Genomic DNA, 25,068 nt, shown 5'->3' with positions numbered 1-25,068 from the left:
CGGGGCGAAACGTCCGAAGATCTGTTTGGTGTGGATTATAAGGATTGAAGAAATTATAAATTACGCAATATCGCAAATTAAGCCAAATTTTCGTAATATATTAAGGATTTCCGCAAAGTAACGCCTGCTTTTATCCAATATTCATGTTCATCACACAAACATTTTCCAGTCGTGGGAATCGAACCCACGGCCTTGGACTCAGAAAGCATGGTCGCTGCCCAGCTGCTGAGCCTAGATATTGTATTACACTTATACAGCAGTTATGGGCGTAAGCAAATTGTGTGATTTTTCACCAGCACTTTCGCATTCAATAACATTGGATAATCGCCTAAGGCAACGAGTATGACCTTTATAACATATTCGCCATATTGTACATCGATCGACAATAAGGATAAAGAAGATTTGCATTTCTTAAGAGTCGTATTTACGTCTACAAAACGATTGTATTGTTATTATAATATGAAATCCCATTTGACACAGTTGCCAAATAAGATAAGATCAGCTTGTTTCCAGAAATAACCATCATATCATTATACTGTCTTGTCGGCTCTTCACGGTAGAATCATCTTTCCAAACCGTAGGTAGGCTGACTGACTTGACTTTTCAAAAGCGCTTATAAAATAGGCCTACTTGAAATAAATGAATTTTGAATTGAATAAGAACTTCAATTACTTAACGAAATCAATTATCTTTTGACTTATTTCGAATCTTTAATCAATGGAACAATTTGTTCGGATGTCATTTTGAGAGAAATGTTTTAATAAATCTTTTACTACTTGATAATGCGATAAGCATGCTTGAACACTCTTTCATAAAAATATTCATTCAAAGGCAAGGGATGCATACGAAGAAAAATGTATAATTCAAGGAAACGCAACGTACACATGAAATCGCAATGCTTATATAATAAAAAAAAACATAGTACACAAAGCACACTAAAAGCAAGACAAACTGAAAGAAGATTCCTTTTAACATGTCACTTAGAATAAGGCTTTTAATTCGTAATGTTTATATAACATCTTATTTATGAACTTATGACACAAACAACGTATTTGTTTATACTTATTTTGTTATATTCATTTACGTATGATATTTTTATATCACGTATTTAATAATGTATTGGTTTTTTGCACACTTCCTTCTCGAGAAATGGTTGTACAACAGAGAAAAAAGTTTAAAGTGCAGTGACGCTCGCGTTTTGTTTAAATTGCAGTGACGCTCGTGATCCGGGATTATAAGGCAATATTCTATGTGACTCTTTTATTACTAAATAAATACTATCGCCCACTTTGAGCCTCCTACACAAGCAAAAAGTGTTCCACTAGACTTACCTTTATTTTTGATTGCAATGTGAAAATGTGCCAGGGCATACGACAACTTTATGTTAAATAGGTATTTAACACTCAATTCTTTGTCGAACCAGTCTACAGCTTCTATTAACCATGCGTATTCACGAGCTCTTATAGCAAAAGTGTCTATTATGAACATAATGTCCAAAGGGTCCGAAGGATCAAGGTTTAAGAGCATCTTGGCTAGCTCCAGAGCCGTTCTATGGCATGCCTTGTTACTCAAAATGTGGCTATATAGTAGCACTGAGATGTGAAAGGGCCTGTTCTCCATAATTCTGTATTCCAATCGAGTTTTGAGCTGAAAATAAACAGGATAATGTTCAAATCTAATACCCGAAGCCATTTTAATCTTATAAATGCTAAAATCTGTTTGTATTTATGTTTGTTTTTATATTCCACTCAACTCCCTTGTACGCTAGAGGTGAGCATAGGATATTTTTTCATTAGGACAACTTTATTTTGTTTATTCGTTACTTATGCGCGGATTCATAGCGAAACAGATAGTCACGATAAAAGAAAATCTAACGAGTAAGTACCGAGCAAAACTCAGTTCCCTATGAATAAATTTTACCATATTTAATAAATAAATAAATATACTAAGACAATACACACATCGCCATCTAGCCCCTAAGTAAGCGTAGCTTGATTTATGGGTACCTGGATAGCTGATGAAAATTTCTATGAATATAATACACATAAATACTTATGATATACAGATAAACACCCAGACACTTAAAAACCTCCGTGTACATCACACAAACATTTTCCAGTTGAGGGAATCGAACCCACAGCCTTGTGCTCATAAAACAGGGCCGATCCCCACTAATCCCGGCTGTCGATTTACTAGTTTTGGATACAGGGTTCACGTGTACTTTACAAATTCTAATAAAAACAGTAAGCTAAACCGAAATCGAACTTTCATGAAGATAAACTTTACTTCTCACAGAATGCTAATTGATGGAGTAGGTCGGAATAACGAAAGAAATTTAAAAAAAAGCTGCTAAAATTAATGCTGTCGCTGCCGACAACAGGTCAGCTCTTGAGAACAGTCGTCGGGCGCGCAAGTTTTTGAGTCTTATTTTTCTTTTTTCGGTCCGAAATACAATTAGAACCGGTCTTAGGACCGGACGTAGTTGCGCGGATCAGCTAGTAAATAATAAAATGGTTAATTTTTAGTTACTATAAGACAGCGATATGCGAATTAAATTTAAAACAATTGAACAAGACTGTGACATGCGGATGTAATTAAAAACAATAAAAGTCATCCTTCGTTTACTCATCAAATATACGGTTATATAATCGTAGTTTACGTTTATATGTAGTAAAATTATTTTGGGAGATAAAATGTACTTACATTAGCTATGTTAAAGAAGGGATGTGCAACAAACTGTAGGTACGAGATTATTTGTTCAAGAGCCATATTGGCGGCGTTGTAGTCCTCCCCTCGGCAGAACAGCACGAAAGCCTGTCCACAAATACAACTAGTTTTAAAACAAGAATATAAATGAGAAAATGGTTTTGTTTTTTTGTCCTTCTTTCACGCAGCAACGGTGTCAAGGTTTTTAAGTCAAGATCTCTGAGAAAGCGAAGTACACGTGCGAATCAAATTCATGTTTATAATTCAGATGTTGTTTGATGAACTCTTAAAATTTTCTGGGTATGCAGATGATATAAAAGTAAGAAAATCTCGATTATGACTTATAAATGCTTAAGGGTAGACTTTTTATAACTCTTACAATGCCTATCCTTAAGTTTTTTATAACACGTGCTGGAGATTTTCTTTATTTTATATCATACGCCACTGCATATAATCATATCTTGTCCGCATGCTGACAATTGCCGGTGCAATATTACTGACCTCTAGTATTCCTTCGACATGCATGTTCTTCAAGGATGTTTGCAATGGAGATTCCAATATATCCTGCCTGGAAAAACGTTGAAATTAAAATTTCATTGCAAAAGACAATAAAATATTACGCGCACCGAACCTTTCGAAGTACGCACGTTTTGAGTAACTAGATATCAATTGCTTAGCAGTGTAGGAAAACATTGTTAGTCGACCTGTGTGCCAGAGCTCTTCCGGTCCGGACGGTCTATTTCTCAACAAGTCGCTTATACACAGTTTTCCCTGAGCGATTTCGGCCACGGAAGTCAACCTGGGGATAGATTTTCCAACTACGCGCGAGATACGTACGCACAGTTATGCACGCAAACACAGGTGAACTCTCTGTACCCACACTATCATAGTCCGTATGGGACAGCAGCTCCGATACGACCGGAAAGGGATCGGGCGTAGGACCGATAGATTAACGTGCTCTTCAAGACTCGGGGATGAACCACTGCTAAATTCGGGGATTTAATTTTTCATAGAAAAATCCAAAACCATTTTTTAGACCCAAGACAGTATTAAAAGAAGAAAATATTAGTAACTAGCGGACCTTCGTGACTTGGTCCGCGTATGAGTCAATCGAGAAGCTAGAATAGATCTGATGCTAACATAATAATCATCGCATCCTAGCTATGTAGGCTACTATTATTTTACGATGTATAGGTACTGAGTTAGTAAGTTGTCATTATTATAGTTGATACATACATAATTTTCAACAATTATTTGTATATTTGCATGCTGAAATGGTAGAAGATGTTTAAATTAGAAAAGTTATTGAGAATAACATTTCATACACATATTCAAGCAAATAAATACTATTTCTATTTCCACTTCTATACCTGCAAAAAAAATGTGGTTCCAATAAGTTAACAAACCTCTCATCTATATCCTGTAACAGATCTTTGTGCCGTTGCTGGTAATCGCTACTGTGGTCGTAACAGTAATACGTGAACCCATTTTCTATGCGATTTACGGACATAGACATTCCTGAAAGAGAAAAAATTTAAGCATAGGTTATTGTAGGCTTTAACTCATCCTCAGTTATACCGATTGACGTCTACTTCTGGACGTGGGTAGGGAGTTCTAAAATCCAGTTGCTGGAGCCGTTTCCAGCGGCTCCCAGCAACTCGCTTGGGGCCAACCAACACTGTGTTTACCGGTGCGAGGTCGCCTTTCGAGCACCTTATAACCCCAACGTCCATCGATTATCAGTTCTTTGACACTGCAGCTTCGCGACTTGCTGACCTATGTCGGTAACTCTGTATGGATCTCCCCATTTCTAAATTGATGGTGTAGAAATGCTCCTAGCGTAGCTCTCTCCATTGCCCACTGAGTGACTCAGAGCCTTCTTATAAGGCCCATAGAATAGGATTTTAAACCCAAAACATGGGTTGCATGTGTTGTACTCTAATGTCCAACCATTTGTCCTAACAACCTTTTGCAATTGTGTCTGTTTTGGTTCCAAAAATAATTGCCGCTGGTAATTTTGTAGATCTTGGAAATTAAAATGTTGTATTTGTTTTAATACATTTTGAAAACAGTAAAGGCATATTATAAAGATATACAATACAATACAATATATATTTATTATTTATACAATAACTTACCCTTAACCTTAAACTTTTCACTATAAGGGGCAATTTGATTCCTTAAAGTATCTTTATCTTTAGCCTGGTTGTGTTTTTTTCTGAAATAAAAAAATCCTGCTCATTTTCAAAACGTTAAAATAAATTGTAATAATAAAAAAAACTAACAAAATACTTATTGCAAAGTTAGAAACAGTACTTTCTTTCTAGGACGCTTTAGGGATAACCGGCTAGTATAGCCGGTTATCCTTTATTTTCGCCTTTATCAAACGCCTTTATTTTCGCTTTATTTGCCTTAGATTAATAAAGAAGGTGATAACCATAATTTATAATAAATCTTTTAACTACTTATAAATCACGAAACAATTGATTGTTTTGAATTTGACATAGCCAGGCGCCCTTTGAGATCAGCATAGGCTGTGGATTCCCATTATAGCATTTATTCCTTCATTTAAAGTAGAAGTGCTAATAGCAAAATATAGTTGCTAGACTGTGTGATGGACTATGGCCTAATCTCTTCTCATTGTTAAAGGAGACCTGTGCCCAGTAGTGGGCCGTCAATTGGTTGATATGAGAATGATGATGATAATGATGACAGCTATTGAATTATAATAATATAATATTTATTATACGCACTTCTCAGCACCAAAAAATCTGTCCAGTTCATTTGTCGAGTTAAGATGTTTTTTGTTAATTGAAAATAATGTTTCAAATTTATTTTGTTTCGGTTCCTTCTCAGGTATCACTGCGCAAGAAGGCTCCCCGAGTACTGCGTTGACCTCTCGAACTAATACATCAATGTCTTCAACCTGCGGAAAAATTTATAATTTTATTGCTTTAATAAGATTAGAGTTATGAAATAAATAATGTAGCTATAAATTGCTTAGTTCTTGCGCACTAGCACTAATTTATAGTGTGTCTATAACACTTAACACTAACTTTTTATAGTGTGCCTATTCAAACACTTGGAAAACATCGTGAGGAAACCTGCATCCCTGAGAGTTCTCCATAAGGTTCTCAAAGGCGTGTAAAGTCTACATAGTAATGATCTAAGTACCACCCTGTACATTACTAGTCTGGAAATTAATACCTGGTTCTCATTGAATTTTTAAGCAAATGCTTAGCCTAAAATCGTGCAGAAAAAAGTAAAATCGTGGTGCGTTCTTAGTCTTACGGGTTATTTCAGTATCATCATCAACAGCCTGAGGATAATAAAGTCAATGTCTCGCAATTGGACACAAGTGTTATCTAGGCTCCCCAAATTAACAGTGTTAACAGGTTTTAGCAATTAATATCATAGTAGTGAGAATAACCGCGATCGACAAAGCTCAGCGAGTCGCGAAGCTGAAGTGGCCAGTCGCGAAGCTAAATGGCAAACGCACCGGTAAACGTACCATTGGTCAGCCCCAAACGAGGTGCACAGACGAGATCGAGCGAGTCGCTGGGAGCTGCTAGAAATAAGCGGACCAGGACCGTGGATTTTGGAACTCCCTACAATAGACCTATATAGAAGAAGAAGAAGAATAGCCCTATGTCCAGCAGTGGGCGACAATCGGTTGAAGTGATGGTGATTTATGATTAACCAGGATCAGCTTAAATAAAATTTAAAAATAAAATAGTGAATTTTTTCTTAGAAATAAAATTTGCTTTGCAAATACAAAGAAGTTGTGTAACCGTCTGGATCAAATTTATATGAATATTATAAACTGTAGTTGAGTATTTCAGGCTAGCACACAATGTATTGACTCGAAGGTTATTACCATAATTTATCTTACATACCAATCTTAGGAATTGATCGATCTTGTAAATCTGGAACGCCATACAAAAATGATAAAAGACAGGAAGCAAGTACAACAACGTAATGTATACAATTTAGAGGTCATATTAGATGAAACTGTATAGGGGACCAAGATAAAAAATCTAAATTATTCATATGAATATTACATGATGTAAACGAAAAAATTGAACAATAGGGTTTGAAACTCACCAAACCAGATTGAGATTTGTTTGATTTTCGTCTTTGTTTGTTTTTCTTCTTTTTCTCTTTCTTCTTCCCTTCATCAATATCAGACTTAGCTATGGGAGGTTCTATAACAGCTGCTGCACTTTCAGATTCTGATTCAGAGGAGTTATTGTCCAACTATTCAATTATATGAAATTAGATACAAATAAAGTTATTTACTTTTGTTTATACTTATATACTAACAACAATAAGGGCTTTCTATACTTACAACTGCATATGAATTAGTTCTAGGCGTATCAGACTCATACTCCTCACTGTCTGAGACAACGATATCCGTACTATTGGATGAATTCCCAAATACCTTCCTTAAATGTCTTCTAGACATGATTGGCACCTATATGAAAAAGTAAAGTATGGAATAAAACAATTGGCTCAGATTCCTAATTTTAAACAAGCCACTTCTTTAAAATTAAGCATCTGAGGGCTTATGTGATCCCTGCTTAACAGTGGCGTGCATAGAGGGTATGCACAGGGTATGTAGATAATATAAAATGAAGAAAATCTCCAGTCCAAGTTATAAAAAACTTAAGGATTAGCGTTGTAAGAGTTATTAAAAGCCTACCCTTAAGTATTTATAACTCATACTCAAGATTTCCTTCATTTTATATCATCTGCATACCCTGTGCATACCCTCTATGCACGCAACTGCTGCTCAACCACTACTAATTAATTGTGATTGCCACTAGTTCCACATTGATACTGGCAGCAGCCAAAAACTGAAGCTCTTTCTTTGCTACAAGTTGTTTATAGCCTGCTTAGCCTAAACTGTTTTAGGATATTAGTGTGGTACAGTGGCAGTGACAGATGATACGCATAGAATGTCTTCACCACCGCACAATAAAGTCTGCATTTTTTTTACTATTTCACTACTATTAACCATCACCTGTAAATTGCAATCTCCCCTGCATGGCTTGGATGGGCAGGAGACAACTATATACCCAGGGAAAGGATATAAATTAATCTTCTTCCACCGCTTTATCAACTCTCAGAGTAACTAATATCCATATAACATATGTGTATTAATAAACGGGGGTAAACTTCTCCTATTCCATGTTCCAGTGATTTAGCAGGTGGGCACGTTCATTATATCCCTTGTCAAGGATATAATCGGGGGATAAAATTTTTATCTCCCGCCCATGCTAGCCCTCCTTGTGGTAAATTATAATGTAGTCTATAATGGTAATAGCTTAACTTATTTGTGATTTGGTTATATTGAACCTAAAACCTAAGCTGTTTGTATCCCAGAGCTTTAGACTTACATGTTTTGCCTTTGTCCAAAATGCCACTTTAGAGCCCTTACTAAATTACAAAGATTGTTCCTAGTCAGAGCTAATGTAGGATTACACATTTTGTAGAACTGTTATTTTCATTAGGGCAGATTATTGCACATCACAAAACTCCCAAAGAGTGGATACTCAAGAAAATAATCAAAAAGCAAATTTCTGTTTAAGTAAAATTAATTTAAAAAAAAAAAATTGTAGCATTTCAAATAAGAAACAATATTTTCAATTATAATTTTTATCATTTTAATAAATGATCTTTCTAGAAATATCAGTTTTCATATTTTAATTTTATCACATTTATGAAGTGCAAAAATTAATCTTTAGCAGGACATATTGAAAGAATAGATTTTCTTTTGTGCACTGTGATATGGGTGGGTTGAATTTTGTCTTTAAGGTAGGCAATAGTTCACAAGGTGTAATTAACATCGCATCGTTTTAGTGTGAGTTTACGAATATATGATTTTTTCAAAAGTTTATCAAAAATACGATTATTTCTAACGTTAGGTCTCAGACCGGGGCGAACCATTTTAACAAGCGCCTTTAATTCTCAGCAGTTCTCACTGCTATAGTGCCTACATAATATTTATGTACAACGTACCTGTGAGAAAATTTTAAAAATAGAAACACGACGTGGTAAATAAAATCTAATCAAATTAAAATAAAATACCTACCAAGACGTTGATAAGACGAATAAAAACACACAACTCGCAGAACCAGTACACCACAGCTTACAGACGAGTACTTAAATGATAGGTAAATCTTTTTACCTCAGCACTCACTGTCAGCTGAATGACTGCTAGATGACAGAGTAGGCAGCTAAGAAAATCCTTGATTAACACAGGGTCCCAACCTCCTTGGAGTAATATTGTTCTGTGGTCCCAACTTGCGTGGCTACTACTAGTTTTTATCGCTCGAACGTTAAAATTCCTTACATTTTACAATTTGATTGTTACTTTTTGAGGTACCATCAATGATTATAAAAATCAAAGATGTTTTTGTTTTTTTGTTTGTGGGTACAATAGCAATAAATGAGCCACGTAGGCTCTGAAATTATAAGAAAGATTTTTCGATTTTGTACCTTACAGAAAAAAAAATTAGAGATGTAGAGAATTTTGTAATAATGTTACCTAAAGTAGCTTTATTTTTTTTCTATAAAATTCATAATTTAGCTTACGCTGAGAAAATCATTGATAATTCATAAAGCTATGTACTACATATAGTACTTATTATTAATCAATAAAAAAAAAACTCCGGGATTACTGAGGCAAAAGCTAGTTACAGATAATAATAAATGATTCGTTGGATTGGGCTGACAAAATATATCAGTTTTTTTTGGGATTTTATAGATTGTATTTGTATTATAATTGTATCTTAATTTAATGTGCTTTAAGTTTGTATACTTCAGTGTTCCACATATAATACTTGTTTTAGAAGTTATATGTGGATAATTTATAACTATAAAAAAAGGATGTTATTTTGGCAGTAATTTATCTTAAACAGCGGTTATTAATTATTTTTTAGGTTACTTTTCTGTATTTACAAAATAAATCCGCTTTCTGTTCATCCGCTAGCTTTCTTAAACCATGTAACGGACTTTAGTACATATACTAAAAGTTTGTGAAGAAGTATCGGAAGTAACAAATGTTTGTTACTCTTCGACCCCAGAACTACTGAATTTTAAATAAAACTTGACAGTAATGTAGCGTATGCATTCAATTGACGGATTACCCATTATTGATGAATATATTGTATAAATTAGTCAAGGTGTCAAGTAAGTCGAAATAAATTCTGCCATTTGAAAGTTAACTTGGTTAAGTTAGAAAACAGCACCATCTAATAATATTAGGTTTCATAATAACTTTGTCCTTTAAAGTACATAATGAGGACAGATAGTTTGAAAGTTATCGAAGATAATGTGTATCTAAAACATGCCGTATTATGAAGTACCAAAAGCGGGTCGCCGGGGGCAAAAAGCACTCACAAGAATTCATAAATGATACGCAGGCAAAGTAAAAAAACACTACTTTGTGACGAACTGTTTATTTTAAAGGAATTTAATAAGGTACATTGTTGCATTTACCAGTAGCAGTATGGGTTAGCGTCTAAGCGGCATCTCTTAATGAGTACCGCAAACCCAGCGTAGCGTTGCACTTCTGCTACTGGTACCTCTGCCACGCTTGGATCAGACTGGGATTTTCTTGGGCTCGACATGGTGCTATACATGTGCACTGCGCGTGCGCGTAGTCCACATTAATTCACCACAATCGAACTGATATGGCTTATGTTTGGAATTTAGCTAGATTATAATATAACACACACTTCGGCGACATGCCAGTTAGCTGCTACTTGGACGGTGTTTGCTTTAACAACATCAAACAATAATTATGTATTTTGCCCCTGATTTTTGGGACTGCAATTTATACTGAAACATACAACGCTGAATCTTCCAATCTTGCCAATTTGATCACGTGACACGTTATGATGAATGGAATATACCTTACAAAATTTAAAATACATTTGAAATTATACTCTATTTTTTTCTAACTTGTTCTATTATGTAAGCAATCTTCTTCTTCTTTTGCTTTTTTTGGCTTTAAGGTGTGCCAAATCAACACGTTGTGATTCGCCAATATCACCTATACTTGGAAGATCCACAAAGGGGATTGTCAAAAAATAAACATTATATAAATATAGCACTATACTTTTTATAAATCTTAGGACCGATTTCACTAATCGATGTTTGTTATTTTAGTGGCCCATTAAGTACTTCAACGGACTGTTGGTGTAAACGAGTGTCCCACCACGCACCAACAAGTGATTATCTTTCCTGTCGGGCCGCTAAAGTTAATTGCTGGTGCATAGGTCCGTTAAATATATAACAAGTGATTAGCGATTAATCATATGTCAAAACGGACACTATTTAAAAAAAATATTGTTTTAGAAAGTTTAGCTTTGAGAATGTCTTAGTACAAAACCCAATACTTAACAACTTTTGACATTTCTTTTTGGTTCGAACCGGGAATCGAACCAGGGAATCGTGATAAGAAGTTGACCAATAAAACAGTTAATTCATATGGCTATACTATTGCTTAGTGAAATATATAATTCTCATTATATCCATAGTAGTATCTATATAGAACTCGGGGCGAAAAAAAGAGTAAAATGAAAGTAGGTATACACAAACATTATTTTATAGAAATGTAATGTCGTGTAAAAATTTGAAATAAATCCCTTAACAATATTTTTTATAATAGTGAACACTAACATACGGTAACTTTAGATATAGATATGTGTAGTTTTTAGTTTCGCCGCTTCGCAATATATACAAGTACGGTTCTTTACTTTTACACTAACATAGTAAATGTTATCCTTGCTGCGTGTAACATTGATACACAAATAAAAATATACCTATTAGCGGCATCACCCGTGTCAGTTATTCATGTATAGTGTTCCCTACTTTCATACTTTAATAAATGCGAACGTTTATATAATTTAAAAAAAAACATCCACAAAATAAGCAAAATTTCAAGTCAAGCCTCCAAATTTGACATTTATCGAATAAAAACGTTTTACGTCTAACATGTTATCCGACTAAATAAAATAGTATTACGCTTATGAAGGACCAATGTATAAAAAACAGACATTTCTATTTGGTAGTTTTAAACCATGGAGTAATGTGAGAGTTTGTCTTTCGCCTGATGCTTAATTTATTGATGATCTGTCAAATGTATGTCATAAAACGTAAATTGTGTTAACATTCATGTTTTATGCCCGGTTGGCTGAAAAATTGTTGCGAGTTTATAGGTGAAATTGGCCCTTAGTATTACCAAATAAGGCGTTTGTAATAGAGTGTGGTCTTTGGTTAGTGTTATAACTCAAAGATTTTTTTTTAATTATAAATCGTAATATTATATTTAGAGCTTCATTTTGTTGGATTGAATATATTTACATCCAAATTTTACATAGCGACTAAAAACTAGCATAAGAATACCTTGGACATTTAATGGACGGGAAATATTAGGAGATAGGATGTCGTAAATCTTATAAAGTTTTCGGGGAGGAAAACAAAATATGAGCGACCGATCCTTCGTCAAGACAACATTCACACAGTGAGTGGTCCCTTATTCTCAATTTACAGAGATGTACTGGAGTGCAGGCGTGACCGATACGCAGCGGCTTACTGTGGACGACACCCAACGATTCATATTACGGAACATAAAGAACCATGGTTTGCGTTATATATCTGGTTGAACTGATGAAAAAGATTTGCCTTGAATAGTCTTCGATTCAGTCCACACCGCATTCCAGGAACCTCGAAGGTGAGTATTATATAGGGAAAACTTTTTTAAATGGTCTAAGGTACCCATTTTTTATTACTTTTTAGTGTAAAGTAAAATAAAAAATAGAAGAAAAATAAATGAAGTAAAATGAGATATTGTTTATGAATGTATGCTTTTATTATCTTTAAATATTTTCAAAATGATATTAAACACTGAAAAGTAATTGAAAGATATTTTACATAACAAGAAAAACAGATTAAGAAGAATCGCACAATGCGGACGCCTTATAGTTTTAAGCACAATATCATGTTTCTATTCTTATATATATATATATATAACACAGTGTTGATATCTTCTTTGGTTCAGGTAACAAGTTCTGACACAGACCAAGTTAATAAAATAATGGTGCCGATTCTGTTGTACACAAATCTCTAAACACACGACACGACATGTCTTAGATTAGTGCCTTCCTTTTCACTATGTTCTTTGTGGAAAAGGATAGATAGTATTAATTTGGTTTACTCTAGAGAGTTGTTGTATAATCGAGTTTTGGTCTTATCTCGACAAGTACTGAGTAGTTTAGACTTAAAGTAAAGTTATAAAGTAATGAAACTACGATTATGACTAAAGTACAGAATTACAGAGTTGAGAGCACAGTGAGCTACAGCTCTTTATGATAGTAACTCTAATGTGATAGCGCTGAATGACTTTGATTATGACTTCCGAATTATGACCTACCGAATTGAATAATTGCTATTTGCTAATAAATTTCTTGTTACTCGTTAGTGGTTAGTGGCCCGCGGCAGTGCTTTGTTGAAAAATATAAGTGGCTATCGCCATTCACCAGCGTTGTGTATATGTTGTTAAAGCGTAAAGCTAAAAATGTACTGGTGGCAGTTACTCGTAATTACAAATTTTTCCGGTCTCTTTGTTATAGCGGCAGTTATTCCCGACAATGATGATATTGACGAACAAGGACTATACAGTAAGTCGGATCATGTCACTATATTAACTAATAAAAATTTCGACAAAAAAATTTATGGGCAAAGAAATGCTTTTATACTTCAATTTTATAACAGTTATTGCGGTCACTGTAGAGCATTTGCACCAAAATTTAAAAGCTTAGCAGCTGAATTGGATCCTTGGAAAAGCATAGTAAAGCTGGCAGCACTTGATTGCTCTATTGAGGAAAATAATGTGATATGCCGGCAATACGAAGTTATGGCTTATCCATCCCTAAGATATTTACATGAAAATTATGTAAAAAGCAATGCTAATGTGGGTGACAAATTTCGGCCTACTGACAGTGCTGAGCAGTTAAAAATACAGTTAATAAACAAAATGCAAAATGAACAAACAATGGGCCGTTTAGATTTTGCACCAGCACTTAATATTGCATCATATACAAAATTAACAGATGCTCTAAGCAAAAATCCGAAGGATGTCATTTACACTTTCCTAATATTTGAGAATGATAACTCAACAATTGGTTCAGAGATAGCTCTTGATATGAATGATTATGAGCATGTCATAGTTAAGAGGGTATATGATGTCAGTGAATTGGCTGATACTGTTGGAGTCAGAAAATTTCCTGGTCTAGTTGCAGTGGGAGCAAATATGGAAAACAATGTACTCAGTCCAAAAACTTTATTAAAGCAAGACTTACTGAAAGCAATAAATACATTTTTAAAATTAAAAAACTATTCATTCCCATTAAGAGAAATTGTCCACGAAGAAAGCAGAAAATCATATCAAAACAACGAATTTAAAATGCTAGATCCTAACATGGTTTATTATAGTGATTTAGAAAAGACACTAAAAACTAGTTTACACACAGAGATTACGAGGCACAAGACTTTAAATAATGAGCCCCTGCAAGCGCTCATAGAATATTTAAATGTCATAATCTTGGCTTTTCCATTCAGAAAAAACCTTAAGAAATATATTGAAGACTTACGTGGCAATCTTAGTAGCAAGAACCAATGGAGCGGAAGTGAAGTATATGATTTAGTGATAAGACTAGAAGCAACACATGCCCCTGTGTTTGCTCCAGATCTTGATTACGTGAGGTGTAAAGGTAGTAAAGCAGGTTATCGTGGATATACTTGTGGTCTTTGGACTCTGTTCCACACACTTACAGTTAATGCTGCCCAAAAACCAGGCACTGAAGGCCCAAGAGTTCTGAGAGCTATACATGGCTATGTTAAACATTTCTTTGGTTGTACTGAATGTGCAGAACATTTTCAAGCCATGTCTCTCAGAAATAGAATATTAGATGTAAAAGATAATAATAAAGCAGTACTCTGGCTGTGGATTTCGCACAATGAAGTTAACTTGAGACTTACGGGTGACGTAACTGAAGATCCAAAACATCCCAAAATACAGTTCCCAAGTGTAACAGAGTGTCCTGAATGTAGACAAGATAGGGGAGCTTGGAACTTGCCTGTGGTGTATGACTATTTGCAGAGAATCTATGGTGCCAACAATATTAAAGATTTCACGACAGAGTCAGCAGCGGGGTCACCTAGCCCACTCTCCAACCTGCACATTGGGATGTTAAGCTTCCTGTACATATTTTTTTTTACTATGCTTGTCTTAGTTATAAAATGTTTTGTTTCTAGACACTTACTTAGAAAACACAGATACAAACAAGCATGGGGTAAAGTATAACAAACAGTTAAATGACTAAACAATTTCACTAGATTCACTATAATAATCTGTGCATAACAGGGGTTCATTTAAATTGCTATTTGATGTTAGATATCTGTAATGTGGATCCAGTTATTTTATAAGTAAAATTGATCTTACTCCTCACTATTTTAAAAATTTTAGCTGTTTATGTTTGTAATGTATCAACCAGGCAATATTTCTGTCTATAGTAACTATTAATATAATATGCTCAGTGACACAGTATCAGCCTCAAGACATTTAATCTGTCCTGTATATATTTTTATGCTAAGGTAAACATGACAAGATTTTAATATGCTCAAAAACTTTAGGCATCCTTGTTGGCATCCTTACATAACCTAGTTCTATTACTGAAACAGAAAAATTTAAGTGGCAGTGATAACTTTTAAACAAGAAATTTAGCAATTATAGTGTTATGTTATTAGGGCAGACTTTAAACAATTAACAAATTTAATATAAAATTAATAACTGGTTCCACATCTTTTAATGTTGTGCTATTTGGTGTTGCCTTGCAATTTTTGTTTTATTGTTTTCTAAACATTGTTTTAGTAGTTCACTTATTTTATCCGAAATTAAGTATTTCTGCAAGTGACTTTTCAACTAAATTAACACTTTGACAGTAAAACAGAACCTTGCTTAGTTTTCTCGTACCTTCAAGTCAAAACCTGAAGCAGTGACATACTTTCTGACAATGCTTACAGCAACATCTACAGTCTGAAATCACAACTATAAGATTTTCTTTCAGTCCCTATCTAGTGAGTAAATTAAAAGCTCTTAAAAATATATTACCTATTATTTAAGAACCTATTTCTAAACAATTTAAGTTAAACATAGTTCATTTAGGAAAATTTACTTTACTCTGTTATTAAACAACGTTAGAGTACTTGATATCTATACACATATAATAATAAATCTGATGAGTATTTTTGTTTATTTTTTGAATGCGCGTATTTCTGGATACCTAGTATCAGCCGGATATAGCTATATATCTTTTTTGATTTCGGTAACCCTACATATACGAAACACATCTTTCGTCTTTATAATATTAGTAGGTATAGATGACAATTAATATCGTTAAGGTATTGTTATGAAAAAGCCGGAAGGAACTAGGTATATGGTTTTGCAATATTAGTAACTTTAATATTCGTGCTACAGAGGGCCTACTTGAAAAAGAGTGTATATTAGGAACAATGCATCACATAAGTTGAACCAGTTTTTTTGCCTTTTTCATAATTAGGTACATTCTCACACACACTATCATTACTTTTAGATACATGACTGTATTACAGGGATATAATTAAGTATAGGTATAAGACTGCGCATTTATATGATGTTACAGTTACCTACTCCCCTATTCCCTATTTTAGGTACATAGCCTACCCTGCCAAGTCTTCTGTCTAAATCTTTGAATCAAAAAAAAAAGAATTTTGTGATAGTTTTTTTGTTATTGAGGGTGAATCGTAGTATACCATATATACGTATACTCTTTATGATCATATAGAGTTGTGTGCTTTTAAAAAAACATTTTGGACAGAATAACTCTTCACGTTTTGTCATATTCTACTATACAAACCGTTAGAAATATAAATTAGAAGTTTAAATCGCAGGATGAATCATTCAGATTGTTATCCATTGCTTAAAACCGCTTCAAATGATCAGAGCACTTAGAAAAATTCAGCGGAGGAGTATTGTTGTAATCTATTCTACTTATCTAATTCTTTTTTTCATAATATCTCTTTGGGTTGTATCTAATATGGTATTTCCAACAAAAACAACTTTCATCAATTCAATAATCAATTCAATAATGAGATCATTAGGTCAGAGAAGATAATATATGGATACTAAAGTCCGTTGTGGCGTATAGATCTATGACCCACCGCAAACGTCGTAGATGGAGCACGAAGCTTTTTTATTGCTCTCATATGGGGAGTCCCATTGGGGAAAACGCAGGCGCGCGTTGGTTTGCTTATTTGAAAACAAAAACAGGGTTTTCGAACGAATGTCAAATAAGATTTTTACTTAACCCTGCGCTTATTACCGAAGTATTTTATTACTGTTTTGACGTTTAATTTTCTGTTCGTGTTTTGGTTTTACTTACCTAATATAATAATCAATAGTCTTCCCCATTCTTATACCCTGAATTCTGTCTAAGTCGATAGTAAATAATATTATAAAATGTGAGAACGGAATTATCACATCAATAAATAATTAGCTATCATAAAATATATAGTGTTCATACACACTATACTTGTATTTTATGGCAGCAAAGTTTTATATTTGCTAAAACATTTTTACATAGTAGGGATCATGATCTGGTTTCAGGTAGTAGATTTAAACTCATTAATGATACAAAATGCAAATATTATGTTAGGCAATCAATAAACTTTAGAAATTCTTCTATACTGTAGAGGAACCATTCCAGAAGAGATTTGAAATAAAATCGGCTAGTGCTAGTCAGACTCGCGCGCACTGAGGGTTCTGTAAGTTGGAACGAAACTTATAAATAGTTATTGGCTCTTGACCCAATAACTATTTAAACATTTAATTATTCCGCAGGTTCGACTCCTAACCACTTATATAAATTAGGTTGGTAAAGAGTTCTTGCTATGTAGAGACATGGTGTTCATTTTACTGTGATATACACACTACTTGTCAGACTGTCACATTTGCAAATAAGCTGTATGACAGCTTTATGATGATTAAAAATCTATGGGTTATAAATAAATAGTAAACCTGTATTTTATAATATAGAACTCCAATTAATCTAGTATACCCACTATGAAAAAAATTACCCATTTCAGGCTCTGTAAAAAACTGTGATAGCTCGTAAAATATTTTTTGATGTCTAAGGATCACGTAAACTTGTTCAAATAAATAGTACTTTAATACTAGATTAAGCTTAAGAACTAAGTTTTAAAGTTTTTTGAGCGCTTGTAATCCTAGTGGCTTATCTTCAGCCTCCGTTTCGGGGCACAAAGATCGAAAAAACCATATTATAATGTTCAATTTCAAAACTACTTATTTCTGAATTTTCGTATGGCAAACATCCCCGAAGGTATACTTAAATTTTATGCAAACCTATAATTTAAATTGACTTTGTTTGGGACAGCCCCATCTTATTTTTAATATTAGTATCCCAATCTTAAAATTTCAATTCTCCCGTTTTGCTACTTTTATAATGAAAACAAAGGTGCTTTTATTTTTCCTATGCAAAGCATTATCTACAATTATTATTACCAAATCGATAATTTTAAAATTATATTAAAATAAGATGAATAAAGTTGCATCACAAGGGTTAGTTTGTACTATGCAGCTAACGGAACCCTAAAATGCATTTTAAGACTGAGAAACATCCATCGGAAAAGTAGCTGTGTTTCTATATGATATTTTTTCATTCACGAAACTGACATGTAATTTTATATGATTAAACTAATGCATTTGTCTTACATTTAAGCAGTCTGATTCACCGCCTCTGGAGAGATAGTCAACTTTAGATCTAGGTTAAGGTCAGTTACAATAAGTCTTTTGTAAGCTTATTCGGTGGAGGGCAAGTTGCAATATTGTTACTTACCTAACTGTTTTTTTTTTGTTTTATTATTATTTTTTACACCACGAACTCTCGTTTAATTGATAATAACCAACGCTTTTATTAATAAACTTAATATTATTAAATTATGTATGCTTGAAATTATTTTCTGCTTTGTATGCTAAGTTTCTGTATCGTAATTTAACGGTATGTGCTTTAGACGTACGCTTTTGTTAACGTCCTTAATGTTCTTTTTATTAATTTTAATAAATTTGGAGTACATGATAAAGCTGTGGCGTGTACAAGGTTTTTGACAAGGATAGGAAGATAGTATAAAATGAAAAAAACCTGCTAGAATAAGTGTAAAATAAAAAATAACGGTACGGTAGTAATTTTTTACATTTTATATGGCACCAATTTAAAAATGTTGTAGAAAATATTTATTTCTTGCTTTTTAGTTTTATACAAAAAGTTTTTTTTACGCTTATTATGGGTAGGTTTGCAATCATATCTCAGTGATAATAGCCGAATGTCAACTGTTGCATAAACTGCTACAAAATATTGCTTCCCGATGCCGGGGTTTTAATGCTTGAGGAGTTCTACCGGCACTTCACCATCAGCTCCTTTATTGTGACGAGCATAAATTGTTTATACAATAATCGAAACGCAACCAGTGTAAAATAATAATATTCGAAGTTCCGATGGTTCCGTTGTCTTCACCATCAGTTTTATATTTTATACAAACAGTTTATAAAATGCTCAAATCGATATACGTTTGAAGAGTTCTCTCAATTTCGGCAGGATCCTTTCAACAGATCTTGACCTAATGAAAATGGGACAACAAGGGAAGTATACCGTCTCAAACAAAAAAAAAATTGAAATCAATCAATAACAAATTAAAAAAAAAAAGAAAACAAAGAAATACAACTGTATTGAGAACCTCCTCCATTTTTGTAAATCGGTTAAAAATACGAAAACCACTAAGATGCAATTTAATTAATAACCGCGAATGCATAAAAATATTAACCGGTTTTCCTAATTCGTTCAAACAACCTAAATTAAATAAACTTCTCACTTAAAAATGCAGTTGTTTTCGATATGGGAATGCTCTAAAAAAGTCTTATTTCATAACTTTTCTGTATGTTTTAAAACATTACTCGATATAACCGGGAACTTTTTTGTATGTGTACCTGGCTTGTGGCCGTAATAAATAAACATATACCTAAAGATGACATGCGAGACATGACTAGCAAGCCACTTACTGGGAGTCGGTGTGGAGATGATAATATGTAAATACTGAAATATCATGCCAGTATCTTGTATACAATTCCTAAAAGTGCGTGGTGGTAATAACATAAAAATGCCATGATAGTAGCGTGTTTTTTTTATGCCATTAACAAGTTAAACTGCCCGCTTTTGTATCCGGTAAATTAGAAGGATTTGATATTGAGGTGCCCAAGCCTAAAGTTGACAGAAGTCGGCACAGTAGTAGTAGGCTCTACAGTAGTGGAGTTGGTTCTTGAGCGCAAAGTAGCATTTAGCTCGTGATTTTTTTAAAGCAGTAAACTAAATCACGAGCTAAATGCTAAGGGGTCTTGTTTCAGCAGTAAATGCGAAGTTGACTTTGATGGGTCCGTAGAGCGCAATATTTTGTGCGCTCCTTTAGGATACTAGGTGCAGGGAACACTCAATTCAGGACAAATTTGCTATTGATTTGCTTATCCAATTACAGTTTCTTGGAGAACGGTTACTCGGAGAAGGTTGGTTACCAGGTTAAGGGCGTTCGCGATGTTCAAGCTTACTGCTAGAGACTGTCCATTACTATCAATCGCGTTTGTCCAGGATTGGTGAGATATAGACTTGTCTGGAACAAATCTATAACAAATTATTAGGATGCATTCTTGGTTATTCAAGGTTAGAATTCAAGGCCCTGAAGTTCACACAAAGTATGAAAAAAGTTGCCGCTGTTACTTTATATAGTCGTCTACTTTAATAATGAGTATATGTGCATGTTAAACTAGGGAACATGGGCGTATGAATAGTGCTAGATTATCCGCTCCAGATTGCACATATTGGAACTTGTTGGTTAAACAGTCCACTCAAGACATGAGCTGGGGCTTGGTCCGTTTTGGGGCAGAGTCCTGAAGATAAGTCTTCTCAGGTTCAGGCCCTTCTCGAGCAAATACGAGCTGAGCTTCTATTCTTCTCCGGACACTTTAGTGACCAAATCTTCGTTGTATCGTTTCCGGTGCTTTCGAAATGTCATAGTTAATAGCGCCAGTGTTTCCTAGTCGTGATCAATTCTGTATCATATCCAATACGTGGATCGGAACCTACGAGACCGAGCTCATGCAGGTAAATGCTTCGCGCTCTTGTACCCCTCACGATTTTATGAACTCACAAGCTAATAGTGTAGATACTTATAACGGTACATAAATAATTTTGACAAAATGTTAGTCCTCGTCCTTATAATATCGATTTAGCGGCGACCTTAAGTTATCCAAACTGTCGTTAAAATTAAGTTCACGCCTTGCGGTAAAACTGTAAAAGAAAACCTATATCAAAAAAATATCGACCGTCATTGTAGAAAGAAACACAAAATTCCACAAACTTCCTCCTCTTACCTAGCAAAAGTACTTATGTTATTTTAACAACTTGAATATGATGAAGTTATTAAATCTACAGGCTGCACAATAATTTTTAAATCGCCAAACAAAAAATGATACCTAACTTCATAAATGTGTTGTTCTTCATAAGTGGTTTGCAATGTTACACAATATCTTGATAGTAATGGTTAAATCAATTTTAATAACAATGTACCGTAAAAAATAATCTAATATCGAATTGCCAAGAGTTTATGTTTGCTCAAATAGAAAAATGGTAACAGACCTTCCGGATGACATGTATAAACATAATATTATGTAGTAATAGTAAAAAAGACAGAAGAGCTAGAGATTTATTAAAAGTACCTTTCTTCTACACCTACTTTTAGCTGGATAAAAAGCTGGATTCACATAAGAGTATTGGGTTGTGCTGTAATTCATTACCAGATCGGGTACTATATATTTTGTTTGCAAGCGTACAAGTACTGTGCATAACTCCATATCAAATGTATGATGCGGATAACTAAATAAGTACCAATATTACTCTTATCCCAATAATAGAGAATTGATATTAGTGTCGCACACAATATTAATGAGAATCCGGCTTTGTGTCGGTAATGGGAAGGCCTGTTAACAAAAGAAGCCAAAGACGCAACACACTTATATATAACACTTATCTAATAAAGTCTTTTAATTTTCAGGTACATGAAATAAGTATTATCAACAAGAGCCCAGTTCCAAGACGCCATATTGTATTCATTCAATCATATGGATAGTTTTAGTATAATTATTTTTAAGGACAATCATGTAATTCCTCCATAAGCAACAAAAAAGTGGGATTAAGCGAGTCAATTATTTAACTCCGTAGTAAATATATTCTTAAATCATAACCTGCACTTTTTAAATTTTTTTATAACTCAACGTACATTTAAAACGCCACAGCAAAAAAGTTAATAGAAATATAAATAAGTATATCTTTTTTTCCATAGCTTGTATAACACTCGATAGCCTCTATTATCATATTTTATCAGTGATTGGACTTTAAAAAAAAAAGTAAAACGCGCGTTAAAAGTCTTTCCATCAAAATATTTATACAACCCATTCTGGGCAAGTTAGCTGTTAGCACAAAACATATTAAATTATGTCTCATAATAAATATAAAAAAAATACAAATTTTACAATTTATTTTTTATACAAAGAATTTATACAAAAAATATTAGAAGTTTAACTTACATTGAAATATTGGTGAAAATTTGGGGGAACACAAATCTCTGAACTAAATTTATTTGACGGGCCTAAAATACCTGTATCCCTTGTCATAGAGAACAGTGTTAAGCATGATACTTTTAATGTCGACTGAGTTCAGTTACCAGATTTGTGTAGTCACAACAATAAATTCAGTTCTTATAATATGTACATATATCATTTCGACGTCCACGTTATTTCTTTACAAGCTTTGTATTAATTATAGCTCCTGTTTTTATAAATTGATTTCCTTTAAATAATAATGTCTTATTTTGCAAAAGATGGTCTTTCTAATTATCTAATTTTTAAAAAAAGTACCGAGCCTATCTTACTGATTATTATATCAAGTTATTGTTTCCCACATTTTTTAACTTGCCTATGACCTCTGCTGAAACAACACATATAGTACAAGCTCCTTGGACTAGATGGTGATGTACCTATTTTATAGTAGGGATTCATTTATCAATTATAAATTCAAAATGCTCAAAAATATGTACAGTAATAATTTGTCGTTGAGCCAGATGGCCATATTTTTTAAATCTTTTTATGTACCTTGCCCTGTGTATTTTTCAAAAATGAATGGCTTTGAAATTCTTTATAGTTTGTTGACTTTTGTATAAACATTTATTATTTGTTACGTATGCATACTACTGTTATTGATAACTTAAACTTATTATTTGATTTATATCGATGTATTGACTATCGTTATTTTTTATGTCTTAAGTCTAATTTTATTTTCCAATAAACCATTATGACTACTACAAAATGTATTTTTTTCCGCTACAAAACATCTACCTTAATAGAAATTTGTGCTTGGCAAGCATACCTTGATATTGTACAAAAATCTCTTATCTATATCCTACCTACATAAAATTAACAAGGTCCAGGTAGAATTAGCACCATTGTTGGTACATACAAGAACTTTGTTCTGTATGACACGAAATGCATTTTGTCTTTTAACACATTGTTGGAAATTTGTTTGTTCATAAATTTGTAAAATAAATTCACAGGTCCGAAAATAGTGCTTTCTTTTTCACAAAGAACTTAATGAAAATATTGTGACCTGTATGACAGTTATATTTAACCCTACCCGTAATCTTCGGACATCGTACCGGAACGCTAAATCGCTTGTTGGCACGTTTTTGTCGGTAGTGTAACTACCGACGGCTGAAGCCTCTCACCAGATCAGACCAGAGAATATTAAGAATTTATATAGAATTATAATTTGCACGCCCGGAGTCGCAGGACAGGACCTCGCACTTAAAACAACTGCTCCAGAATATTATCTGTTTTGGGTAGTTCCGGTTATATTTAGATAAATAAAGGAAGGAAAGAAACTATTATTTCTTCAATCGGCTCAAGTGTGTGCGGACAATATTTGTATCACGGCTAGTCTACGATTTTACTATACCTATTATTAATGTTGAACAGTTCTAATAAGTATGCCTATTTACTAATCCTACTTATAAACTATGCACTTGGCTCAACCTGAAACTATAGTTATTCTGCTAGTAGCATTGAAGGCGCACATTATAGGAAGCCCTACCTTCTTAAAACGATAAGTTAAGCAATTTATTGTGCTTAACTAGGTCCCATAGAGATTTTCCGTAAAATTAAAAAAAAAAAAACCTGAAATCGCCCACGCTTACCCTAGCAGGCTCCGGGCAAACAGTAAACCTCAAAATCGGTTTAGTAGGTTTCGTTTTATGTATAGATAGATGCCTGCTACTTCGTACGTCGGCGTTCATAAGAAACTTCCATATGGAGGTTACTGAAAAATACTTCATAAATAAGTATTCATGTAAAAACCGATATTATTGGCCAAATTGTATAAAAGAAACAACACATTTATTATGAATCCAACTACTCCCCGAGGGTAGATTTGGATAAATTCCTTTATTAACTGAGCTATGCTTTAAAGCAAAAACTGTCATCCCCAATTTTACCCCCCTGAGGATTGAATTTCGTAAAATCCGGCCTTGTCAACATCATAGAAAAACCTCAGTGCCTTTTAGCTATACAGATCCAAGTGTCAAACCTGGGACGTGTTATTTATCCAGTCAGGACAGGAATAATATTTTTAATCATGAAGTATTGTCCTATTACTTAGTTCTCGTAATTTACTTAAGTTAAAATATGCTTAAAATTACTATATTACTGTAATAAAAAAGCCTTTTTATTATTCTTTGATTGAAAATATAAACATAATAAAAATAGATAAGAATATAAGCTTTTGCAAATTTGTTAGTTAGATAATTTTTTTTTTTTGACAAATTGAGTTGTGAAGATAAATCCATCCACATTCAATTTCATCTGCCCATCGTACCTTTGGTCGGCCCAGTTTTCTAATGCCCTTTTAACTATTATTATATACTTAGTAAAAATATTGAAGTTGTTTTACTCCAATACTGGATGGCGTCATTTGTACTACCTAGATCGCGCTATCGAAGTGTTTCGCCCGCTACCTAAGTATCCTTCGCGGTACCTTCAACAGGTTTTTATATTTATTGGCTTCTAGTTATTTATCAGTGCTTGAGCGTCTGCTATCTGCTATAGCTTAGGAGACGTTCGCTGGACAGATCGTAATCCAATGTTTG

General features: G+C 33.7%; 2 protein-coding genes across 3 annotated transcripts in view; one reads left to right on the top strand and one right to left on the bottom strand.

Annotated features, from left to right (window-relative positions):
- The window catches only part of LOC120636616 (solute carrier family 15 member 2-like), a 78,274-nt gene extending 69,387 nt beyond the window's left edge, over window positions 1-8,887 (bottom strand). Inside the window, exons 1-9 of the mRNA XM_039908176.1 lie at window positions 8,801-8,887; window positions 7,055-7,180; window positions 6,811-6,963; window positions 5,460-5,632; window positions 4,845-4,924; window positions 4,113-4,224; window positions 3,208-3,274; window positions 2,704-2,814; window positions 1,332-1,647 (exon numbers count right to left, since the gene is read on the bottom strand). Of these exons, the coding sequence (XP_039764110.1) occupies window positions 1,332-1,647; window positions 2,704-2,814; window positions 3,208-3,274; window positions 4,113-4,224; window positions 4,845-4,924; window positions 5,460-5,632; window positions 6,811-6,963; window positions 7,055-7,171 (1,129 nt within the window). The 5' untranslated portion in view covers window positions 7,172-7,180; window positions 8,801-8,887. The remainder of the gene's footprint in view (window positions 1-1,331; window positions 1,648-2,703; window positions 2,815-3,207; window positions 3,275-4,112; window positions 4,225-4,844; window positions 4,925-5,459; window positions 5,633-6,810; window positions 6,964-7,054; window positions 7,181-8,800) is intronic.
- A 3,990-nt stretch (window positions 8,888-12,877) lies between these two features.
- Window positions 12,878-22,952, top strand: LOC120636278 (sulfhydryl oxidase 2-like). Of its 2 annotated transcripts, XM_039907689.1 has the most exons (3): window positions 12,878-14,976; window positions 18,555-18,603; window positions 21,928-22,952. In XM_039907689.1, the coding sequence occupies exons 1-2, from the start codon at window positions 13,292-13,294 to the stop codon at window positions 18,589-18,591; spliced, it is 1,722 nt and encodes a 573-aa protein (XP_039763623.1). In that variant the 5' UTR covers window positions 12,878-13,291; the 3' UTR covers window positions 18,592-18,603; window positions 21,928-22,952. The 2 variants fall into 2 exon arrangements, with proteins under 2 accessions (XP_039763623.1, XP_039763624.1); XM_039907690.1 differs by lacking the exon at window positions 18,555-18,603 and having other exon boundaries at window positions 12,879-14,976.
- The last annotated feature ends 2,116 nt before the right edge of the window (window positions 22,953-25,068 follow it).

Source organism: Pararge aegeria, chromosome Z (assembly GCF_905163445.1).
Source record: "Pararge aegeria chromosome Z, ilParAegt1.1, whole genome shotgun sequence".
Lineage (NCBI taxonomy): Eukaryota > Metazoa > Arthropoda > Insecta > Lepidoptera > Nymphalidae > Pararge > Pararge aegeria.
This window is presented reverse-complemented; position numbering and strand designations above follow the sequence as displayed.